Source organism: Macaca fascicularis, chromosome X (genome assembly GCF_037993035.2).
Source record: "Macaca fascicularis isolate 582-1 chromosome X, T2T-MFA8v1.1".
NCBI lineage: Eukaryota > Metazoa > Chordata > Mammalia > Primates > Cercopithecidae > Macaca > Macaca fascicularis.
In genome coordinates this window covers 146,028,715-146,050,328 of record NC_088395.1, presented here as the reverse complement: position 1 = coordinate 146,050,328, position 21,614 = coordinate 146,028,715, and the positions used below count along the sequence as shown (strand labels likewise).

At 38.1% G+C, this 21,614-nt stretch overlaps 1 protein-coding gene across 6 annotated transcripts in view; it reads left to right on the top strand.

The window, feature by feature from the left end:
* ATP11C (ATPase phospholipid transporting 11C (ATP11C blood group)) overlaps positions 1-21,614 on the top strand; it is a 203,760-nt gene that overhangs the window by 131,339 nt on the left and 50,807 nt on the right. For all 6 annotated transcript variants that reach the window (XR_012429817.1, XM_015443943.4, XM_015443940.4 and 3 more), the window contains 10 exons: positions 1,102-1,166; positions 1,491-1,572; positions 2,542-2,692; positions 3,314-3,511; positions 10,353-10,514; positions 11,488-11,639; positions 12,582-12,653; positions 13,571-13,644; positions 15,616-15,719; positions 16,159-16,340. Coding sequence is in view for 5 of the 6 variants with exons in the window: in XM_015443943.4 (XP_015299429.1) it covers positions 1,102-1,166; positions 1,491-1,572; positions 2,542-2,692; positions 3,314-3,511; positions 10,353-10,514; positions 11,488-11,639; positions 12,582-12,653; positions 13,571-13,644; positions 15,616-15,719; positions 16,159-16,340 (1,242 nt within the window). In the remaining variant the exon portion in view is untranslated. The remainder of the gene's footprint in view (positions 1-1,101; positions 1,167-1,490; positions 1,573-2,541; positions 2,693-3,313; positions 3,512-10,352; positions 10,515-11,487; positions 11,640-12,581; positions 12,654-13,570; positions 13,645-15,615; positions 15,720-16,158; positions 16,341-21,614) is intronic.

The following is a 21,614-nucleotide window of genomic DNA, read 5'->3' as shown; positions in this document are numbered from 1 at the left end:
GAAACCCCGTCTCTATTAAAAATACAAAATTTAGCTGGGTGTGGTGGCACACACCTGTAATCCTAGCTGGTCAGGAGGCTGAGGCAGGTGAATCTCTTGAACCCGGGAGGCGGAGGTCGCAGTGAGCCAAGATTGAGCCATTGCGCTCTACCCTGGGCAACAAGAGCAAGACTCCATCTCGGAAAAAAAAAAAAAAAGGAATATAAAGGTGAATAAGCAACTAACCTTGTGATTGGTAGGGTTATGGTAATAGGGTCTCTGTGTTGTGGGGAGGGGGCTGTTAGAAGTAATGCTTAGGGTTTCAAAAATAGCAGAGCTCTAGACACTTTGGATGATATTCCCAAACCTGTTCTAGCCATGGTATTTATTATCCTCGGTTGTAGAGTGGCTGACAACATTGAAATTACATCTTGAGCACAGTGGGAAAGTAATTGAGAAAGTAAGCAGTGGGTAAAATGCTGGAAGAACTACCTGGACTTACGTAAAATGAAAGTCTTCATTAAAATGATAATTAAAACTTCAGTAAAATGATAAATTGTATCAGCCTTCATACAATTTATCGAGGAGTTCATACAAAAAGGGATGCTTTCTTTCCTCTTCTATCATCGTATTAGTTACCGCAACTTTTCCACTTGGCCTTTACAGCCACACTCAAAAAGAAGTTAAAGAAATACAGGGTCCCCAGTGATCCCCCAAAAGGAGGGTTTATTCTCTCCAAATATGTCAGTGTATTTTTCCCACCTTGATGTTTGCATTCCCAGTCTTTTATCTGTGACTCTCTGCTTTTGTGTCTTGCGATCTGCTGCTCTGTCCTGTTCTCGTCTTGCTATCTATGATTCATAATCCTTTTATCCCCCCATGTATTTTTTTGCCTCTGTGTGTTGCTGGCTACTCCCGTACTGTGCTTCCATCTGTGCTGTACCCTCAAGTAACTTCAGAATGAAGGACCTTTCAGCTTGTCCTGGGGAGTAAGCATATGGTATAAGTAGACAGATACATTCTGAACCCCTTGGAAATAGGTGTGTGTCAGGGCAAAATCTGTCCCCAGAGTTGTTGATGCTATTGGCTTGTTTGGATAAGCTGTGTTCATTTTTTATTTAGGTCTTTGGGACCTGAAAATCTCTTGCTGAAAGGAGCTACACTAAAAAATACCGAGAAGATATATGGTGAACAATTTTTAAGATATACTTATCAAAAAATATGCTTTGTAAAGGCTGTGAATAAATAGTGCATATTAAAAAGTAAACATGGCAGGTTTGCCATTTAATCTAAACCTATATTTAGATATTGGGAATTTATAAGGTGGTAAACTAAGAAGAAATATGACAAATACTCTATATAATTAAAATTATACTATAAATGATATACAACTGGTGAGTGGAAGAGGGCCTAGATTTCCTGCTTTTATAGGCTTAAAAATTCATAGAGCCAGCTGTGTGAGGAGTTGGTTGACAAGTTCTTAGTTTTCATTATATTCTGTAATTTCTTAGGAGTTGCTGTTTACACTGGAATGGAAACCAAAATGGCTTTGAACTACCAAGGGAAATCTCAGAAACGTTCTGCTGTTGAAAAGTTAGTATGAGTATGCGCCACAATTTATTTAGTCATTATTGATTAAAATAGTTACTTTTCTCGGTAATTCCAAGTAACAAGCATAACAAAAAACAACATCAATTATAATAGCAACTACTATTATAAGCACTTGTTTATGTACCAGAAACTGTGCTCAATGATTTGTATGTCTGATTTGGTTTAGTCCTCTGAAGAACACTGTGAAATAATTCATGTTAACCTCTCCACTTTACAGATGAGGAAATGGTCTTGGAGATGGTATGTGACTTACCTAAGCTCACATAGCTATTAAAGGGCAGAATTTACTTGAACTATAAATTCATTCCTTTTTGCTAGTGGAGTCAATAGTTTGGAGTCCTTTAGTTGCTATATGCAAGTTGGTTCTATAATATAGATAATAGTCTCCTGGCACCTATTGAAGCATTACCTGGTAGATCCTCAAGCCAGGTGCCACAGCCATAGACCTCACCCTATATTTGGCATGGATAACCAGTACATCACTGGCACCCTTTCCGTAGCTCCACTTTCAAACTGAAAGAACCTACACCGAACTTGAGGATTTCACATTGCTACCGTGCCCTCTACCCCAAACATTTAGGATTCAGGGAAATGGAGACAAGATACTCCTTCTATAAGGGTTGAGTAAGTAATGGTGTTTGTATGTGTGCATGTGTGTACGTCCCCTGTCACTTTACAGGAACCTTACTAAGGTGTGTTCCGCTAGTCAGCCATTGCACTTGGGAGAGCATTGGTGGTCAATAAACAGTTCATGGCCAGCTTTTCATTTTGCCACTTGAAAGTAATGCTCCAGCTATGATAACTGAGGTTCACACACAAAGGCTTGTGCTATAGTTATGCGTCGTACGCAGAAAAAGCTTTAGATGACTCAGTAGTTTAATTCATATCTGGCTGATGTCTTAAGTATTAATAATTAGGTGGTTTTAAAATCCATGCTGTCTTATTTTTCAGATCTATTAATGCTTTCCTGATTGTATATTTATTTATCTTACTGACCAAAGCTGCAGTATGCACTACTCTAAAGTACGTTTGGCAGAGTACCCCATACAATGATGAACCTTGGTATAACCAAAAGACTCAGAAAGAGCGAGAGACTTTGAAGGTAATTTGTTTTCTGCTGAAAATTGAAACTCTAGAACTTTGTGACTGAGCCAACTTTCACTGAAATGCTGCTCAGGGAAATTGCACCTTTTGTAAGCTTCTGAATTTTCTCTTGATTACATGGTGGCTCTAAGCCAATAAATATTTAAGAAGATTTAGAGTTTTTTTTTTTTCTTTTACTTTAGGCGTCTGTGCTTGTTTTTAGCTCTTTATATAAGAATTTAAGATGAAACAATTTGGCAAGATGCTTTGGCATTTTAATATAAGAGGAGTATGTGAGATGTCACAATAAAAGCATAATGAATGCTTACATACGAACTTTGATCTCACATTCATATCTTAGGGTGGAGTGAGCAAAGAGAACTTAAAGAAGTGAAAAAGTACTGACTGAAGTCGTATATACTGAAGAATAATGATAAAATTGAGGGTGTTCTTAAATATTATTCTCACATACTGTGATAATTTTGATTACAGTGATGTAGTGTTATTGGGAAGTTCCATCTTGATAGTAAGAGCAGTGTTTTCAGCATTGAAATAAAGATGAAATTAATTCTTCCTTTATATTATATTGGTCTGATGGAATTGTATGTCTAATTAGCATGAACTATCTCTTTTATTTTAGGTTTTAAAAATGTTCACCGACTTCCTATCATTTATGGTTCTATTCAACTTTATCATTCCTGTCTCCATGTACGTCACAGTAGAAATGCAGAAATTCTTAGGCTCCTTCTTCATCTCATGGGATAAGGACTTTTATGATGAAGAAATTAATGAAGGAGCCCTGGTTAACACATCAGACCTTAATGAAGAACTTGGTCAGGTTAGAGCATATTTTTTTTTTACTTAAAATAATTTGTCAACATACTGAAAATATCTTTTTATGTATTCTGGATTACCAATATATGTGATCATGTCACATTTGGAAAAATGATTCAGAGAAAATTCTTTAATGCAGGCATGTAATGAAGGTAAGCAGTGTTTTCATAGTTATAGCATCAGTTCTTTTGCTGGCCTTTTTGAGAAGGATGCAATTTATGTATTAAATTTGAATGTTACTGAAATTCTCCTTGGAACTGGGTGATGTTACCTTATTAGCTATTGCTTTGGAACAGGAAACAGACAGTCTTCATGACCATCTATAACCATTTGTGGATAGAATATGGGGTAGCAAATATGGCTCTTTTATAAATGTATTTTGTTCCATAAGCAAAATTGACCAGAGTTGTCCTATTGACATTTTCTTGGTACATTTCTGATCAGGTAGAAGATAGACCTAACAAGCAGAGTTATTTATTCCAGTACAAGAATTTCAATGAAGGGAAAATGTGAGGGCATGCACTCTTCAAAATGCGTTCTTCTTTATATACCAATGTAACCCAGACTGTGACCCCATTCTAACCCAGGTGCATTTATTTTCCAGTGCAACACAGTCTGGCTGTAATTCTTCAAGTGATGATTTCTCGGGTACTTTTCTTATTAGTATTGAGGAAGTTTTCCCCTTTTTTTGATTTTACTCTGTCATGTAATGATCTTTGCGAGCCGAAGGAATTTTTTGGCTTGCATTTTATTCTCATGACATTTAGAATGTCAAGACTGTGGAAATGTCATTTTTGTGACTGGGAGTTCCAAATTGAGTTAATGAAACTGTGTGGCTGGAACAGAGCCTCACAGTTGTTTAAATGGGGCTGATTTGCATTCTCACCTCAAAACTCTTTACTTCCTGACTTTAACCCTCTCCACAGTCCCTGCTTTGTGTTTCTGCTCTTGAGACAGCCTTTGCCTAAATCAAAGTACCCACATGACAACTGCAGTTGAAAGGTAGAAAGGACTCTCCAGATACTATTTTGTTTACATTTGACTTCAGGACACCAGTATCTGAAACCATGGAGTCTACATCCCATGTAGATACGAAGGCACTAAGAATAGGACAAAAATTGAATGGACAAATGGCTTTTCCTTTGGATATTGTTCCCACAAGGTTATTTTGTTGGTGATATGGGCTGCCATACCTGACCATTGTCTTTTAAGCCAGAAGTTTTCATCCAGGGTTAGAGCTATCTGAGTAGAACTGCTCTAATGTCAATAAAAGGCATCAAATTGCAGAATGCATGAGAAAAAATTTCGAGTATACAAGCCACCTTTAGTGAACCCTTCCCTGACAGTTAATTTAGTGGTTCATTCTGGATGCTGAGCAAATCTACCTGTTCTGGATTTAGTGCCTGGCTGTATGTGTTAGCCTACCCAAGGTTAAGCGTGACTAGCTTGGGGCTAGCCTCAACTATTACAAATAGAATAGCCATCATTCCGAATATGACACTTAATGTTCACTAAAAACAGAAAACATGCTCCGTTTGGTGAGACTCTTATACCTCTTTCAGATCTTCATTTCAGCAGATTCCATATTACCTATGGGAATGCAGTCTTCTTATCATCTAGACTATGTTAATACTGCAGAAAGTAAAGTAGATCTTTGGGTAATGATCTAGTAAATTTGATGAGTGAAAAGAAGTTACAGTCTTCCTTTTAGTCACCACTCCTTTCTCCCATGAAACTTTGCATTTCTAGCTGTGGTTGTCATTTAGTCAAATCACTAAGTTAATAGCCAGACCATCACTTCAGTTAATACAGAGTATAAGCAACTTGCCATTGTTATCAGTTTGCATGTATAGAAATGACCTAAATGAAAGTGCAAAGAAGTCTTGAAATGGTTTCTTAGGCCATTTAGTATTCAATAAACCAGTACACACAAAATTAAGTGTAACCTGTTTTCTCTTTGTTGAGTCAAATTTAAGATCTATGTAACTTTTTATGTTATTAAAGGCAATGCCATTTAATTCCTATTGATACCATTGCAAGCATTTGCTTAACCTCGTTTAATGTGACCCACACTGGGATTAAAAATAGAAAGATATGTTTAGAACAGTGCTTGACATGAGAAACAAAAGGAAGTGGACTGCTCAGCTCAGTTGGAAAATAATGCAGTCTCTGATGATTAGACATCAATCTTTTAGACAACCAAATGATTGTAATCCATATTGAAAAACCTGTGGGGCTACTCTTTATGTCGCCTTCCCATCTTGCAGCTCTGCCTAATGGTGGCACTTTATAGTATAAGTATATATTCTGATTCTAATAATTCAAGCCAGTAGCTGTTATTCACCTTTTACTGTCTGGGATGTGTGTGTGTGCTAGCTACTGTTATGAAGTTAAAAAGAAACCCTCAAATTTTTAAAAATATCATGGGGGAGACACACACATCAGACCTGACTATAGCAATGTGATCATAATCAGAAAAAATGTGGGGCAGTGCAGAGTCTGGTGCTCTTTGATTTTGGTCAAGTGAGCATCAGTGACAGTCACCATGTATATAGCACCTTTTAGGTTATAGATAATTATTTTTGAGCTTTATTTTTTAATCTTTTCATTCTTGTGCAGCAGGTACCGTTAAGGTTAATATTTGAAGTTCATAGAGATAAAGAGATTTTCCTAAGGTCACAGAGTTAGTAGGTGGTGGTGCCAAGATGGAGTCCGAGTGTTCCATTGAGTTGAACCGTATGGTAATTTTTGATCTACAAAATAGATGATTTCACATGTTCAACATATACTTCAGAGCCTTTTCTACGTACAGCAGTTGTCTCACTAAGAGATAGGGAAAAAAAAGTCTTTTTTCTTTTTTTAGGAATTATAGTTTATTCAATGAAATACTAATTAATCCATAAAGGTTATTCTGTAAATCTATATTCTTAACATGGAAATACATATATATTTATATGTATGTGAGAAAAATAGATTATATAGCAAACATAATGAGATTACATTTTTGTTCAAGTGGTAAATACACATTTACCACTCAAAATATTAACATGATTGTTTCTGTATGATGGGATTAATATGTGTTTCAGGGAAAACTCCCAAAATGTGTTTTTACTGTGCTCTCACGCCAAGCAGCACAGAGACTTCTGTGTCCAAATGTGGGAGGGAGCAGTTTTTCTCACCAACAAACAGTGGACGCCAACTGGGTGTCCTCTAGTTCAATTCTGTCTACCTGGAGATAACATCAGATCCCACAGGGTGAGGGCCCAGTCCCCAAGATTGCCCCATGCCTCCTAGACACCAGTCACAAGTCTGGGCCTCCGGAACTTTTGATCGACCAGCTTCAAGTTGGGCTACCCACAACCCCCTCTTTGGGTTTGATTAACTTGCTAGAGCAGCAGACAGAAGTCAGGAAAACACTTACTTATGTTCACCAGTTTCATATAAAGGATATTGTAAAGGACACAGATGAAGAGACATGTGGGACGAGATATAAGGGAAGGGGTGTTGAGCTTCCATACCTTCCCTGGGCGCACCACCCTCCAGGAACCCCCACATGTTAGTTATCCGTAAGACCCTGTTTTTCTTTCATTATTCTCACATAGCCACTCAACACTTTTGATACAAGATATGTGAAGTTTTTTTCCTGATACACCAAGCAAGCAGTTCTCCAGCAAACACCAGCTGGGTATCTTCCAATTCACTTTTGATACTGCCTACCTAGAGATAGTATATTGTGTCAGATCTCACAGGTTGAGGGCTCAGTCCCATAAGACTGCCCCCCACTGCAGATGCCAGTTGCTAGTTCAGGTTGTAACTTATGCTTCTGATTGAGCAGCTATAAAATGGGGTCCAGTAGTTTACTAGACCCCCTCCTTGGATTTGATTCGTTTACTGAAGCAGGTCATAAAACTCAGGGAAACAGTTGTGTTTACTGGTTCATTATAAAAGGATATGACAAAGGATACAGATGAAGAGATGGGTGAAGTATGGGGGAAGGGGCGTGGAGCTTCCATGACCTTTCCAGGCATCCTTCAAGAAATTTCATGTGTTCAGCTATCCGGAAGCTCTTTGAACCCAGTTTTTTGGGGAGTTTATGGAAGCTTCATTATGTGGGGATGATTGATTAAATCATTGGCCATTGGTGTTAAGTTTAACCTTCAGCCCCTCTTTCCTCCTTACCCAGGTCAGATGTGGGGCTGAAAATCCCAACCCTGTAATCATGCCTTGGTCTTTTCAGTGACTGCACTCATCCTGAAGCTATGTAGGGGCCCTGAACCATTTGTCATTTCATTAGCATACAAAAGCAGTCATCACTCTGGAGATGCTAAGGCTTTAGGAGCTTTCTGTCAGGAAACAGGAAGGAAGATCAAATATATATTTATCAAATATATTTTACAATATCACACAAATGATGGCTTTGAGCTTACTGATATAGAGGAGTCTTTTTGGCAAGCTTGAAGAAGAAGAGAGGCTGCTTGAGAGTCAGAGGAAAGCAGCAGCCTCCCCCTTCATTCCTTTCTCTCCGTAAAATATGAGAAGAGTTAAATTAATTACAGTCGATCTGCTTCTCTTCTTTTTCTGAGTATAGATCATATATTAGGGTGGTGGTTCTGTAAATATGATCCTGGGACCAGCAGCATCAACACTACCTGAGAACTTAGAAGTGTAAATTATCTGGTCCCACCTCTGACCGACTGATTCAGAAACTCTGGTGATAGAGCAGTGATCTGAGTTTTAACAAGACCTCCAAGTACATGTGATGCATTCTACAGTTTGATAATTACTGCATTTGAGTATAATTTGTAGGCATATACCTGTGAGATTCAAAGTATCCAGATTCATACTGCCCAAACTGTTTCATATAGGGGAATAAATTGTACTTTATATTTTAAAGCTACCATCTTCGACACTAACAAAAGAGATCCTAATGCTCATCCAAGTGCAGGAGGTAAAATAACCCAGGACACCCTTTAGGAGAAAATGAAGGTTAATAATTTTGATCAGAAGAAAGCCCCAAAGAATTTCATTTAAACTAGAAGAATCTAAATGATACACAAGTAATACCACTTGGATTAATTTAAAGAGAGAGTTCAAACTTGGCTGGCTTAACAGGGAAAAAAAAAAAAAAGATTGGAATGCTCTATTTGTGCCAGTGCTGCTACCGTGAAAAGCTTTGAAAAATAATTAGAAAGCAACTACTGCTGTAGTTCATCTCTTTCTCCCTTACATAATAAAAACCTTAATCTTGTGCTTATGCTTGTTCCTGTCAGCCCATAATTTTAACTATTTAAGCATAAATTGCCAAAACGAGGATAAAATTGTGGGTTTCCAAAAACCAGATGTTAAAAATAGAGAAAAAAAACTGAGATAAAATAGAAATGCTCTAAATGATTTATCTTAGTGGCAAATTTATTTCTTAGCTTATGTTTTCCATTATTTATGAAAATATACTTGTGTTATACTTCAGCCTATCTAGTTTCTTTCTAAATTTGGGAACTTGAGTATTTTCAAAATATGTATAGTATAAAGAAAGAAATTTAAGTTATGGTTTAGATCACTATTGACGTATACTGTATCTTCTAATTAGGTAACTGTTAATGTTATTATTAATTCTTGTGTATATTAGATAATGTGGTGCATTTTATTTTAATTCAGTATTTTTATAGAAAATTTTACTTGTAAAAGGGGAAAAATCCTTCATCAGTTTCCATTTTATTTTGTTACATCCCATTTAATTTATTAGTAAATATTTTTAATGGGTAATGTACATACTATCCCACAAAGTATAAGAGTGTGTGTTTGTGTGTGTGTGTGTGTGTGTGTGTGTGTGTGTGTGTGTGTGTGAGAGAGAGAGAGAGAGAGAGAGAGAGAGAGAGAGAAATAAGTGGTCAGTATAGTCTTACTTCCCACTTGAAAAACTGACTTATGTAACTTTTTTTACATCAAACAGGTTAACTGGCTGGGCATGGTGGCTCATGCCTATAATCCCAACACTATGGGAGGCCAAGGCTTGATCCCAGGAGTACGAGATCAGCCTGGGCAACATAGTGAGATGCTCTCTCTACAAAAATTACAAGATAATTAGCCTGGTGTGGTGGTGAGTGCCTGTGGTCCCAGCTACTTGGGAGGCTGGGGCGGGAGGATTGCTTGAGCCCAGAAGTTTGAGCTTACAGTGAGCTATAATGGCTACTGCATTCTGGCTTGGGTGACAGAGTGAGACCCTGTCTTTAAAAAAAAAAAAAATAGGTTAACTTACATGAGAAGGGCTCTTAGTTTGATAAAATAGTCACTTTTTTTTTTTTTTTCCCCCTGAGACAGAGTCTCACTCTATCGCCCAGGTTGGAATGTAGTGGTATGATCTCAGCTCACTGCAACCTTTGTCCTGGATTCAAGTCTCGTCAGCCTCCCAAGTAGCTGGGATTATAGGTGTGTGCCACTACACCCAGCTAATTTTTGTATTTTTAGTAGAGATGGAGTTTCACCATGTTGGCCAGGCTGGTCTTGAACTCCTGAGCTCGAGCAATCCTCCTGCCTCAGCCTCCCAAAGTGCTGGGATTACAGCCGTGAGCCACCATGCCTGGTCAATAGTCACATTTTTTTCTATTCATCTTTTATATTTGAGTAGATCTACCTTAGACATGTGATACCATTTTAGTGTCTTTAAAAATACTAATTTATTCCTCATTTGTTTTGTAATATTATCTCTGTAATTCCCTGACATTTGACATAAGTCTTAGAAGAGGTGATTTCCTATGGATATGAAAATAGCTTTGCGTTACAGCAGACTAAAAATTAGTCACACTGAAGAAACTAACAGTGTGTGTATGTTTGTGTCCTTGTTTTAGGTGGATTATGTATTTACAGATAAGACTGGAACACTCACTGAAAACAGCATGGAATTCATTGAATGCTGCATAGATGGGCATAAATATAAAGGTGTAACTCAAGAGGTTGATGGATTATCTCAAACTGATGGACCTTTAACATATTTTGACAAAGCAGATAAGGTGCATTTGCATTATTGTTTTATATAAGAAATCAATCTGTGAATGCATGTTAACGTTCCATAGTAGAAAATTATTTTTAGGTGGACACATGACATAGACTTTTGTTTGTTTGTTTGTTTTTTGAGATGGAGTCTCACTCTGTTGCACAGGCTGGAGTGCAGTGGCGTGATCTCAGCTCACTGCAACCTCCACTTCTCAGATTCAAGCGATTCTCCTGCCTCAGCCTCCCGAGTAGCTGGGATTACATGCGCCCATCACCATATCTGGCTAATTTTTTTGTATTTTTAGTAGAGATGGAGGTTCACCATGTTGGTCAGGCTGGTCTCAAACTCCTGACCTCAGGTAATCACCCCCCACCCCTGAAAGTGCTGGGATTACAGGCATGAGCCACTGTGCCCGGTGACTTTGGAATAACTATTGTTGGCTTCACCTTTCTTGTTTTACTGATACTTCTGAAATGTGTAAATAAGTAGAATTTACAAGTAAAGAGAATTGTGGGAAATGACATTTGGGTAAAAGCTTGCTTGTCTGATCATAATTTTTTGTGCTTTGTCTTTTAAAGTGTAAGCTCCCCCAAGAATGATGTCTGTTCAAATGATTAAAGTCTCAGGAGTGTCTAGGCATTAAATTAACCAGAGTCTCCCTACACTTGAGCTATTGCTAGATTGTGAATTAGTTACTGAATGAAGTCTTTTAGGCCATGAAGAAGTCATTGCTTTGGCTTAGGTGGCACTACAATAACCTCAATGAGTTAACACAGCCTATAGGGTATGCTAGCTGAGAACCAGGAACTCTTATTAAGTACTAGGAGAATATATAGCTGATTTGAGTGTTAGGAATTTATACATATCTGCTACTAAGTTTGTTAGAAGTTATAACATTCTCTCACATTAATATAGTTCCTCTGTTCACTGCCTAGTTACCGAGTGATCAAATTAAAAATAACAATCATTATTTTGTTACTGTTCCACAGAATCGAGAAGAGCTGTTTCTACGTGCCTTGTGTTTATGTCATACTGTAGAAATCAAAACAAATGATGCTGTTGATGGAGCTACAGAATCAGCTGAATTAACCTATATCTCCTCTTCACCAGATGAAATAGCTTTGGTGAAAGGAGCTAAAAAGTAAAGTATACGTTCTTAACTTCTCCTAAGAAAGTGAAACCACAGGAGGACAGAAGTTACTTGTTTTTTTCCGTTTTCTTCAATGACCTTAGCACATACGTCTCCTGTTATTTAATAAAAAACATAACTGCTTTAGCCAAAAATTTGTAGAAAATTCCCACACCTAACCAGTTAAGACCAAAAAGAAAATAGTTACATGTAGGTATTACTTGCCTTACTATTTATGCATGCCAGCCAGAAGTCTGAATGTTCATACTATGTTTTGCAAATAACATAACAGTGGCCACTTTTTGTACAACACATGTTATTTCTGAGGTGCTCCCAGCAATTTTGACATCATTTGAGAACCGAAAGTCTAGTTTTACCCATGAGTTTCAAGATAATTAAGTGGCTAAAAGGTCACCCAGTGTGTTAGCTGTAGAATCAGAAACCCAAATTGTCTTTCCCTTGGTTACAATAGTTGTGGCTGGGCATTGACTTTCTCTGTTACCAGCTTATCCAGAAAAAGAAAGTACGGTTATATATTGAGATCATATGAAAGAGAAGAAAAGCATAAACAAGCATGAATTGCCCCATTGAAAAGTAATCATTCTAGACCAGGTGCGGTGGCTCACACCTGTAATCCCAGCACTTTGGGAGGCCAAGGCGGGTGGATCACCTGAGGTCAGGAGTTTGAGACCAGCCTGGCCAACGTGGTGAAACTCTGTCTCTACTAAAAATATAAAAATCAGCCGGGTGTGGTGGCACACGCCTGTAATCTCAGCTACTCAGGAGGTTGAGGCGGGAGAATCGCTTGAAACTGGGAGGTGGAGGTTTCAGTGAGCCGAGATCCCGCCACTGCACTCCAGCCTGGGCGACAGAGCGCGACTCTGTCTCAAAAAAGTAAAATTAAATTAATCATTCTTTAGAGATACACGTGGTCTTTTTTATTGTTTTTGATAGGTACGGGTTCACATTTTTAGGAAATCGAAATGGACACATGAGAGTAGAGAACCAAAGAAAAGAAATAGAAGAGTAAGTAGCTCTGTGTTTGATGTTCGTCATTTCTTAACCCCATAGTCAAATTTAAACGGATTCAGGCAGGGCAGCAGAGGAAATGATGCCACTGAAAATACAAGACTTTTCTCTCCCAGTTCGGAGTTTTATGTAAATATAGTTGGGGTAGAAGCCATTTTACACAGAATGGCAGAAACTGTAGTTTGAGGTAGAAATTCCAATCTGGTTCACATCTGGGTCCAGTAGCCAGAATGAGAGTCTGCCTGGAATGTTTCTCAAATTTAGATGCCATTTCAGGTTTCTAACACATGGTACAAGAAAAATCAGTGAATATATGTGAAACCTGCTATCTGGTGTCCAAGCAATCACTCTGGGATTGCAAGCCGAACCAATAAAAACAGCTTTGCTGTAAACCAGAAGCCTTGTTTTGTTCGGAATGTTCAGGTGTGAGCCTCAGGGCAAGTACTCTGATGCCCCAGTGTCTTTTCATATGGTGACCTGCATAAGGGAAGGGACTCAGGCAGATTCACCTCTATTCCCCAGCACCTAGCACTGTGTCTGACACTCCATGCATAAATGCTGCCAAAAAAATTGGCAGAGTGGGACTGTTTCTAGACCCCTCCAAATATGGCTTGGTGGGACAGCTCTTTATCCTCCATTTCTATGTGGTCATTCTTACCATTTTAAGTAATATAGTGAAGGGCTATAAATACCCCTTAACTAACACTGGTATCCTCTGACAGCATGTTCTATGTTCAGAGAAATTCTAAGACAAAGGAAAGTACCAGTTGTGCACACAACTAGTGACCCTCATGCAAAGAGAATAGCTATCTTCTCTGTTAAGATGTTTAAATATCTTAACATATTTCTGTTGTGCTTTATTTTTCTCAGTATATTCTAGGTTTTTTACTTTTCTCCTTTCTCTTCTCTTAAAGATATGAACTTCTTCACACCTTAAACTTTGATGCCGTCCGGCGACGTATGAGTGTAATTGTGAAGACTCAAGAAGGTACATATCTGAAAAGCTTGAATTTTTCTCTTTGTTGATTTGTAGGCTTATTGGTTGATTCACTCTTTCAGGAAAGAGAATCATTTCATGTAGTATTGTAGGATTAGTGAAAGTCATGCAAAGCAGTAGCTTTTGCATATGCCTTCATGTATTTTTTTTAAGCACAGATGTTCTATTTACCAAATTGTTAGTGATAGAACCCTTGTTATGACAGGATGTGCCTTTTCTTGGTAGCAGAACCATATCCCTCTGCCCTGGGTGTTCGAACAGGAACTGAAAGGATGACTTTTATATGGATCGGGGTACTGACCGGTCTACCAGTAATGTTTACATGCAGCCACCCAACGTAGTTATGGTTTGGGATTACTAGTAGCAGAATCCTTGAGTATGGGAGTTGCTTCTTATCCCTCACTGACCTTCCTGGTTCCCCTACTGCTTGACACTCCCTGGAAACAGGTGAGGTAGAGAGGACTGAGGGCCTGGTTTCTGGGAAATGGCATTGCAGTTTCACTACAGAGCTCAGGTTCTTTGTTGAACAGAGTAAAGCTTGCCCTTTGCAGGGGAACTGGTACCATAATCCTGGGCTCCCTCATGTCTTTGGAGGCACCATGGTGGTTTGCCGTCTGCTCAGATTCTGCAAGACCCATGGGCGAGCACTCCTGCTTTATTCAAAGGCTCTCAGATATGTGTGTGTGTGTGTGTGTGTGTGTGGTATGCCCAGGTGGTTTGTTTTCTAAAAGTTCTTGATTTATTTCCCATTAATTTACTTTTTACTATTAAATTTTCTAAATTCCTTAATGTGAGAATGGGAGGATACAGGCAGATCCTTGGGGGAACATATCCCACTTTATTCATACTTTGTGGTATGATTGCATAGTCATGAAATTCGTTTTAATAAGTGACCATGGAGTTTGTCTTGTGAATTTTAAAATACTTTGGATGTGTAAGAATAAATGAAATTTTAAAAACCCACAACATTTCAAATACTTGCTATTATGTGTGCATGTCCACGTGTTCTACAGCAAATGGTGAAATGTCTGTGGAACTGGTCTACAAAGGTCATTGACCTCAGAGCTAAACTTTTTAATTTGTTGACCTCAATTGTTTCCCTTATAAGGATAAAGTGTCTGTCTTGTGCACAACTGTGAATATTTCCTGGGTGTGTGAAGTGATCTAAAGCTGCACTTATCCCAGCATTCTAGAGAGCTATTCTCATCAGTAAAAACTATGAAGCCAGTGTTTTAAAAGCTGGTTAATATAGTTTATTGAAAATTATTTCAGCTTGTTTGAGCTTGAGCTTTCTTCTTGACAGCTGTAGATGCCATATGTATGTATACTCTAGACCATGACTTCACTGCATTTATTTTTTTTAAAGACATGGTATTACTCTGTCATCTAGGCTGGAGTGGCAAGATTATAGCTCACTGCAGCCTCGACATCCTGTGCTCAAGCAATCCTTCCACCTCAGCATCCAGAGTAGTTGGGACTATAGGCATGTACTACCATGCCCGGCTAATTTTTTAACTTTTAGTAGAGTCAGGGTCTTCCTATGTTGCCCAGGCTGGTCTTGAACACCTGAGCTTAAGTGATCCTCCCACTTCGGCCTCCCACAGTGCTGGGAATACAGGTATGAGCCACTGCATCTGGCATACATTTTCAGAAGAAATTCAGATGCAGCTCCTTGACACAAGTCCAGCCCTCCGTGAATTGGTGGGAGGAAGTATATTTTAACAGAGGTGCCTATTGTAAACTCTGGCTTATTAATTGTGTTCATAATGACCTGAAGAGGTGGTGCATGCCTTTCTGACAGACTAAAGGCCAAGATTTCTCATTCCATTTAGGTGAGTATTGCGAGGCATGCTCAGAATATATAACACTTGGGTGAGAGAGGCCGCTTTAAAAGTTACTCTTATTAAAACCACAATACCAGCCTTAAAATTCTAAGTCAAGTACTATGGTTCTTTATTTTAGGAGACATACTTCTCTTTTGTAAAGGAGCAGACTCGGCAGTTTTTCCCAGAGTGCAAAATCATGAAATTGAGTTAACTAAAGTCCATGTGGAACGTAATGCAATGGTGAGCCTATACTCCTTCCCCCACCAATAAGTAAGCAGAGAAATGCTGAAGATGACTATGTTTATTGGATTTCTGTTTAAATGACAGTTTAAATACATTTCAGCTTATTTTTGTGGTCTATGTTTTGTATTTGGGGATTTGATATTACTTTTTTTTATCTTAATATAAAACATCCTGGAGCAAGTTGCTGATCAGAATTTGCAGCCTTAAAGACTTTTCAACAACCTTTGTTAAAAGAACTGTTACTTCCTTTTTCTGAACCTAATTCAATGTTGCCTTTTCAGGTGTGGTTTGTTCATTTTTTCAAACTAAATAGGTGTCAGAATTTCTCTTTTGTACATATGGCTAAAGCAAGAGTATTTACAGAGTGTGGTTTTTTGTTTTTGGTTTTTTTCCAACTATTATTAGAATAACTACGGATCTCCTACTTTACTCCTAGGATGGGTATCGGACACTCTGTGTAGCCTTCAAAGAAATTGCTCCAGATGATTATGAAAGAATTAACAGACAGCTCATAGAGGCAAAAATGGCCTTACAAGACAGAGAAGAAAAAATGGAGAAAGTTTTCGATGATATTGAGACAAACATGAATTTAATTGGAGCCACTGCAGTTGAAGACAAGTAACTAGAAAATGATACTCTTACTATTTTAATGACCAGTGTTTTGGGTGTGATCTGCCCCAGATTAGTAATTTAATCTTGAAGTTTGAAATCTTTGGTTTAGTTTTATTGTTTAAGTGGGCTTAAAGATTTATTTATTGTAGTAAGTATGAAAAATTACACCAGATTTTGAGCTGTTAGTAGGAATGATTTTTAATTTTTAAAAATTTTTTTAAGCTTTTAATTTTTTTTTTTTTTTTTTTGAGACAGAGTCTTGCTCTGTTGCCCAGGGTGGAGTGCAGTGGCACAGTCTCGGCTCACTGCAAGCTCCACCTCCTGGGTTCACACCATTCTCCTGCCTCAGCCTCCTGGCTAGCTGGGACTACAGGCACCCACCACCACGCCTGGCTAATTTTTTGTATTTTTAGTAGAGATGGGGTTTCACCATGTTAGCCAGGAAGGCTTCGATCTCCTAACTTCGTGATCTGCCCGCCTCGGCCTCCCAAAGTGCTGGGATTACAGGTGTGAGCCACTGCGCCTGGCCAGTAGGAATGATTTTTAAGGTAAATTCATGTAACCTAGAAGAATGAATCAATTTTCACTAAGGTCTTTTGAATATTTACTAAGCTATCCATATATTTATGCACATATTATCAAATAGTCTTGACACATGTAGGGAAGGGTACTGTAGCCATTGTTTGTGCTGGTGCCTAGATGAAGGGGTAAGATTTTGAGAGACAGATGAGCAGAAAGGAAATTTAAGGTAGAGTGAACAACATGAGAGCTTAATCTAACCTGGTTTAACAGACCAGAGTATGTTTTTGCATACTTTTTAATTTTATTTTTATTTTTATTTATTTTTATTTATTTATTTTTTTGAGACAGAGTCTTGCTTTGTCACCCAGGCTGGAGTGCAGTGGCACAATCTCGGCTCACTGCAGCCTCTGCCTTCTGGGTTCAAGTGACTCTTGTGCCTCAGCCACCGGAGTTGCTAGCTGGAATTACAGGCATATGCCACCACACCCAGCTAATTTACGTATTTTTAGTAGAGACGGGGTTTCGCCATGTTGGCCAGGCTGGTCTTGAACTCCTGGCCTCAAATGATCTTCTGCCTTGTCCTCCGAAAGTGTTGGGATTACAGGCATGAGCCGCCGTGCCTGGACTGCATACTTTAAAATAATATGCTTTTAACTTACAGGCTGACCGTTTTCAGACTTGATTGTAGGACACTGCCATTGATCTGCTTGAAATAATAAGTTTTAGATTCTTAATATTTTTGGAATTTTCTAAATATTATATATGAAACTTATGAGACTTAAAAAGTTACAAACATATATTTAGTCACATTAAAAGGTATTGAAATTCTAATGAAATTCATTTAGTCTGATTTCATTGTTATTCTGTGGCCAAGAGAAACCCGGAGGAAAGTATCATTTTTTCTCTCCTTGCCTTTAAGAATTATAATTAAATTCTCATTCAGGATGATTGGCGTTCCTCTTTTTTTGGAGGGTGGGTCAGGGTTATACATTCAGGTAGTACATGTGCAGGTTTGTTATGTGATTATATTGTGTAATGCTGGGGTTTGGGCTTCCTTTGATCCCATCACCTAAGATACTAACATAATACTCAATGGGTAGTTTTTCAACCCTCGCTCCTCTCCCGTCTTCCCCCTTTTAGAGTCACCATTGTCTGTTATTTCCATCTTTATGTCCATGTGTACTTATTGATTAGCTCCCACTTATAAGTGAGAACATGTGGTATTTGATTTTCTGCCTCTGAGTTATTTCACTTAGGATAGTGGCCTCCATCTGTATGCATGTTGCTGCAAAGGACATGATTTCACTCTTCTTATGGCTTCATAGTATTCCAGCAATCTTGCCTAATTGCTCTGGCTAGGACTTCCAGTACTATGTTAAATAGGAGTAGTAAGAGTGGATATCCCTGTCGTGTTCCAGTTTTTAGGGGAAATGCATTCAACTTTTGTACATTGAGTATGGTGTTAGCTGTGGGTTTGCGTGTAGGGTTCTTATTATTTTGAGGTATGTTTCTTCAATGCCTAGTTTGTTCTCAGGGTTTTTTTTTTTTTTTTATCATCAAGGTATGTCAAATTTCATTAAATATGTTTTCTGCATCTATTGAGATGATCATATAATTTTTGTTTTAATTCTATGTATGTGGCGAATTACATTTATTGATTTGCATATGTTAAGCCATCCTTGCATCCCAGGAATAAAACCCGTTTGATCTTGATGAGTTATCTTTCTGATGTGCTGCTGGTTTCAGTTTACTAGTATTTTGTTGAGGATTTTTACATCTATGTGTTCATCATGAGTAATGGCCTATAGTTTTCTGTTTTTATTGCATCCTTGCCAAATTTTGATATTAGGATGATACTAGTTTTGTAGAATAAATTATGGAGGAATTCCTCCTCGTTGATTTTTCTTGGAGTAGTTTTAGTAAGATTGGTACCAACTCTTCTTTATATACATCTGATAGAATTCTGCTGTTAATCTCTATAGTCCTGGGGGTTTTTTTGATTAGGTAGATTTGTTATTACTGATTCAATTTCATAGCTTATATAGGGTTTCTTTTTCCTCCTAGTTCAATTTTGGTAGGTTGTATGTTTCCAGGAATTTATCCATTTCATCTGTATTTTCCAGTTTGTGCTCGTAGATATGTTCATAATAGTCTGAGAATCTTTTGTATTTCTGTGGTATCAGTTGTGATGTCACCTTTGTCATTTCTGATCGTGCTCATTTGCATCTTCTCTTTTTCTTGGTTAATTTAGCTACTGGTCTATTTGTTTCACATTTTTGTTTCATTGATACTTTGTATGCTTTTTTTGGTCTCAATTTATGCTAGTTCTGCTACGATCTTTGTTACTCCTCTGCTAGCTTTGGGTCTGGTTTGTTCTTGTTTTTCTAGTTCTTTTAGCTGTGACATTAGGTTGTTCATTTGAGATTTTTCTGCCTTTTTGATGTAGGCAATTAGTGCTATAAACTTTGCTCTTAACACTGCTTTTGACATAACCCATAGTTTTTGGTATGTTCTGTCTCTATTTTCTTTTGTTTCAAAATTGTTTTTTTGGTTTTTGCCTTAATTTCATTGTTTACTCAAAAGTTATTCAGGAGCAAGTTGTTCAGTTTATATGTACTCATGTGGTCTTGAGAGTTCCCCTTGGTATTGATTTCTAATTTTATTTCACTCTGTTCAGAGAAGATGCTTGATATTATTTTGAGTTTTGAATTTCAGGAGACTTGCTTTATGACCAAGCATGTGATCAATTTTAGAGAATGTTCATGCACAGATGAGAAAAATGTATGTTCTGCACTTGGTGAGTAGAGTGTTTTGTAAATGTCTATTAGGCCCATTTGGTCAAGAGTCCAATTTAAGTCCAGAATTTCTTTGTTAGTTTTCTGCCTCGATAATCTGTCTTGTGCTATCATTGGGGTCTTAAAATCCCCCAATATTATTGTATGACTCTCTGTCTCTTTCCTTAGGTCTAGGGATGATTGTTTTATCAATCTGGACACTCTGATGTTGGGTTTATATATATTTAGGCTAGTTGAATCTTGTTGAATTGAATTCCTTTTCATTATGTAATTCCCACCTTGTCTTTTTATTTACTATTGTTGATTTAAAGCCTGTTTTATCTGATACAGGAAGATCAAACCCTACTCCTTTTTGTTTTCCATTTGCATGATAGATCTTTCTCCATCCCTTTAGTTTTAGCTTGTGGCCATCATTATGCTGTCATCACGCCTGAGATGGGTTTGTTGAAGTTTTTGAGATGGAGTCTTGTTCTGTCGCCCAGGCTACAGTGCAGCCAGGATAGAGTGTAGCGGCGCGATCACGGCTCACTGCAACTTTCGCCTCCTGGGTTCAAAACATTCTCGTACCTCAGCCTCCTGAGTAGCTGGGACTACGGGTGCCTGCCACCACACCTGGCTAATTTTTGTAGTTTTAGTAGAGAAGGGGTTTCACCATGTTGGCCAGGCTGGTCTCGAACTCATGACCTCAGGTGATCCTCCTGCCTCAGCTTCCTTAAGTGCTGGAATTACAGGTGTGAGCCACCACGCCTGGCCTAACAGATGGTATTTTTGTACTCATTGTGCCAATCTATGTCTTTTAAGTAGAGCATTTAGGCCATTTACATTCAAGGTTAATATTGATATGTGAGGTTTGTTCCTGTCTTAGTGTTGTTAGCTAGTTGTTTTGATAGTCTCAAGTATATAATTGCTTTATAGGATCTGTTAACTTTCTACTGACATATACCTTTATAGTAGCAAATATCATCCGTTTGTTTTCCGTGTTTAGAGCTCCTTCAAGCATTTCTTATAGGATAGGTTTGGTGGTGACAGATTCCCATAGCATTTGCTTGTCTGGGAAAAACTTTGTTTTTCCTTCAGTTAGGAAGCTTAGTTTAGCAGGATATAGAATTCTTGGCTGCAGTTGTTTTTCTTTAAGAAGGCTAAAGGCCAGGTATGGTGGCTTATACCTGTAATCCAGTGCTTTGAGAGGTTGAGGTGGGAGGAACACTTGAGCCTGGGAGCTCACAGCCAGCCTGGGCAGCTTAGCGAGACCCCATCTCTACAAAATTTTTTTTTTAGATAACTAGGCATGGTGACACATGCTTGTAGTCCCAACTGCTTGGGAGGCTGAGGTGGGAGGATTACTTGAGCCCAGAAGTTACAGTGAGCCATGACTGCACCACCGCTACACTTTAGGTGACAGATTGAGATTTTTGTCTCTTTAAAAAAAAAAAAAAAAAAAAAAGCCAAAAATACATCCCCAATCTTCTGGCTTCTAAGATTTCTGCTGAAAAATTCACTATTAGTCTGATGGGATTTCATTTATAGGTAATTTGTCCTTTTTATCTAGTTGCCTTTAAGATTTTTGTTTGTTTGTTTGTTTACCTTGGGTTGTCTGATGACTATATGCCTTGGTGATGGTCATCTTGTGTAGCATATAACAGTTGTTCTCTGAATTTCTTGTATCTGGATGTTGACCTCTAGCAAGGTTCAAGAAATTTTCCTGAATTATTCCCCAAGTATATTTTCCATGTTGCCTTTTTTTCTTCTTCTCTCTCAGAAATGCCAAGAAGTTATAGATTTTGTTGCTTTACATAATCCCATATTTCTCAAAGACTTTACTCACATTTAAATTTTTTTTTTTAATATGACTGGGTTAATTCAAAAGACTGCTCTTCAAGCTCTGCAATTCTTTCTTCTGCTTGGTCTAGTCTATTGTTAAGGCTTCCAGCTGTATTTTGAAATTGCTTTAGTGAGTTTTTCA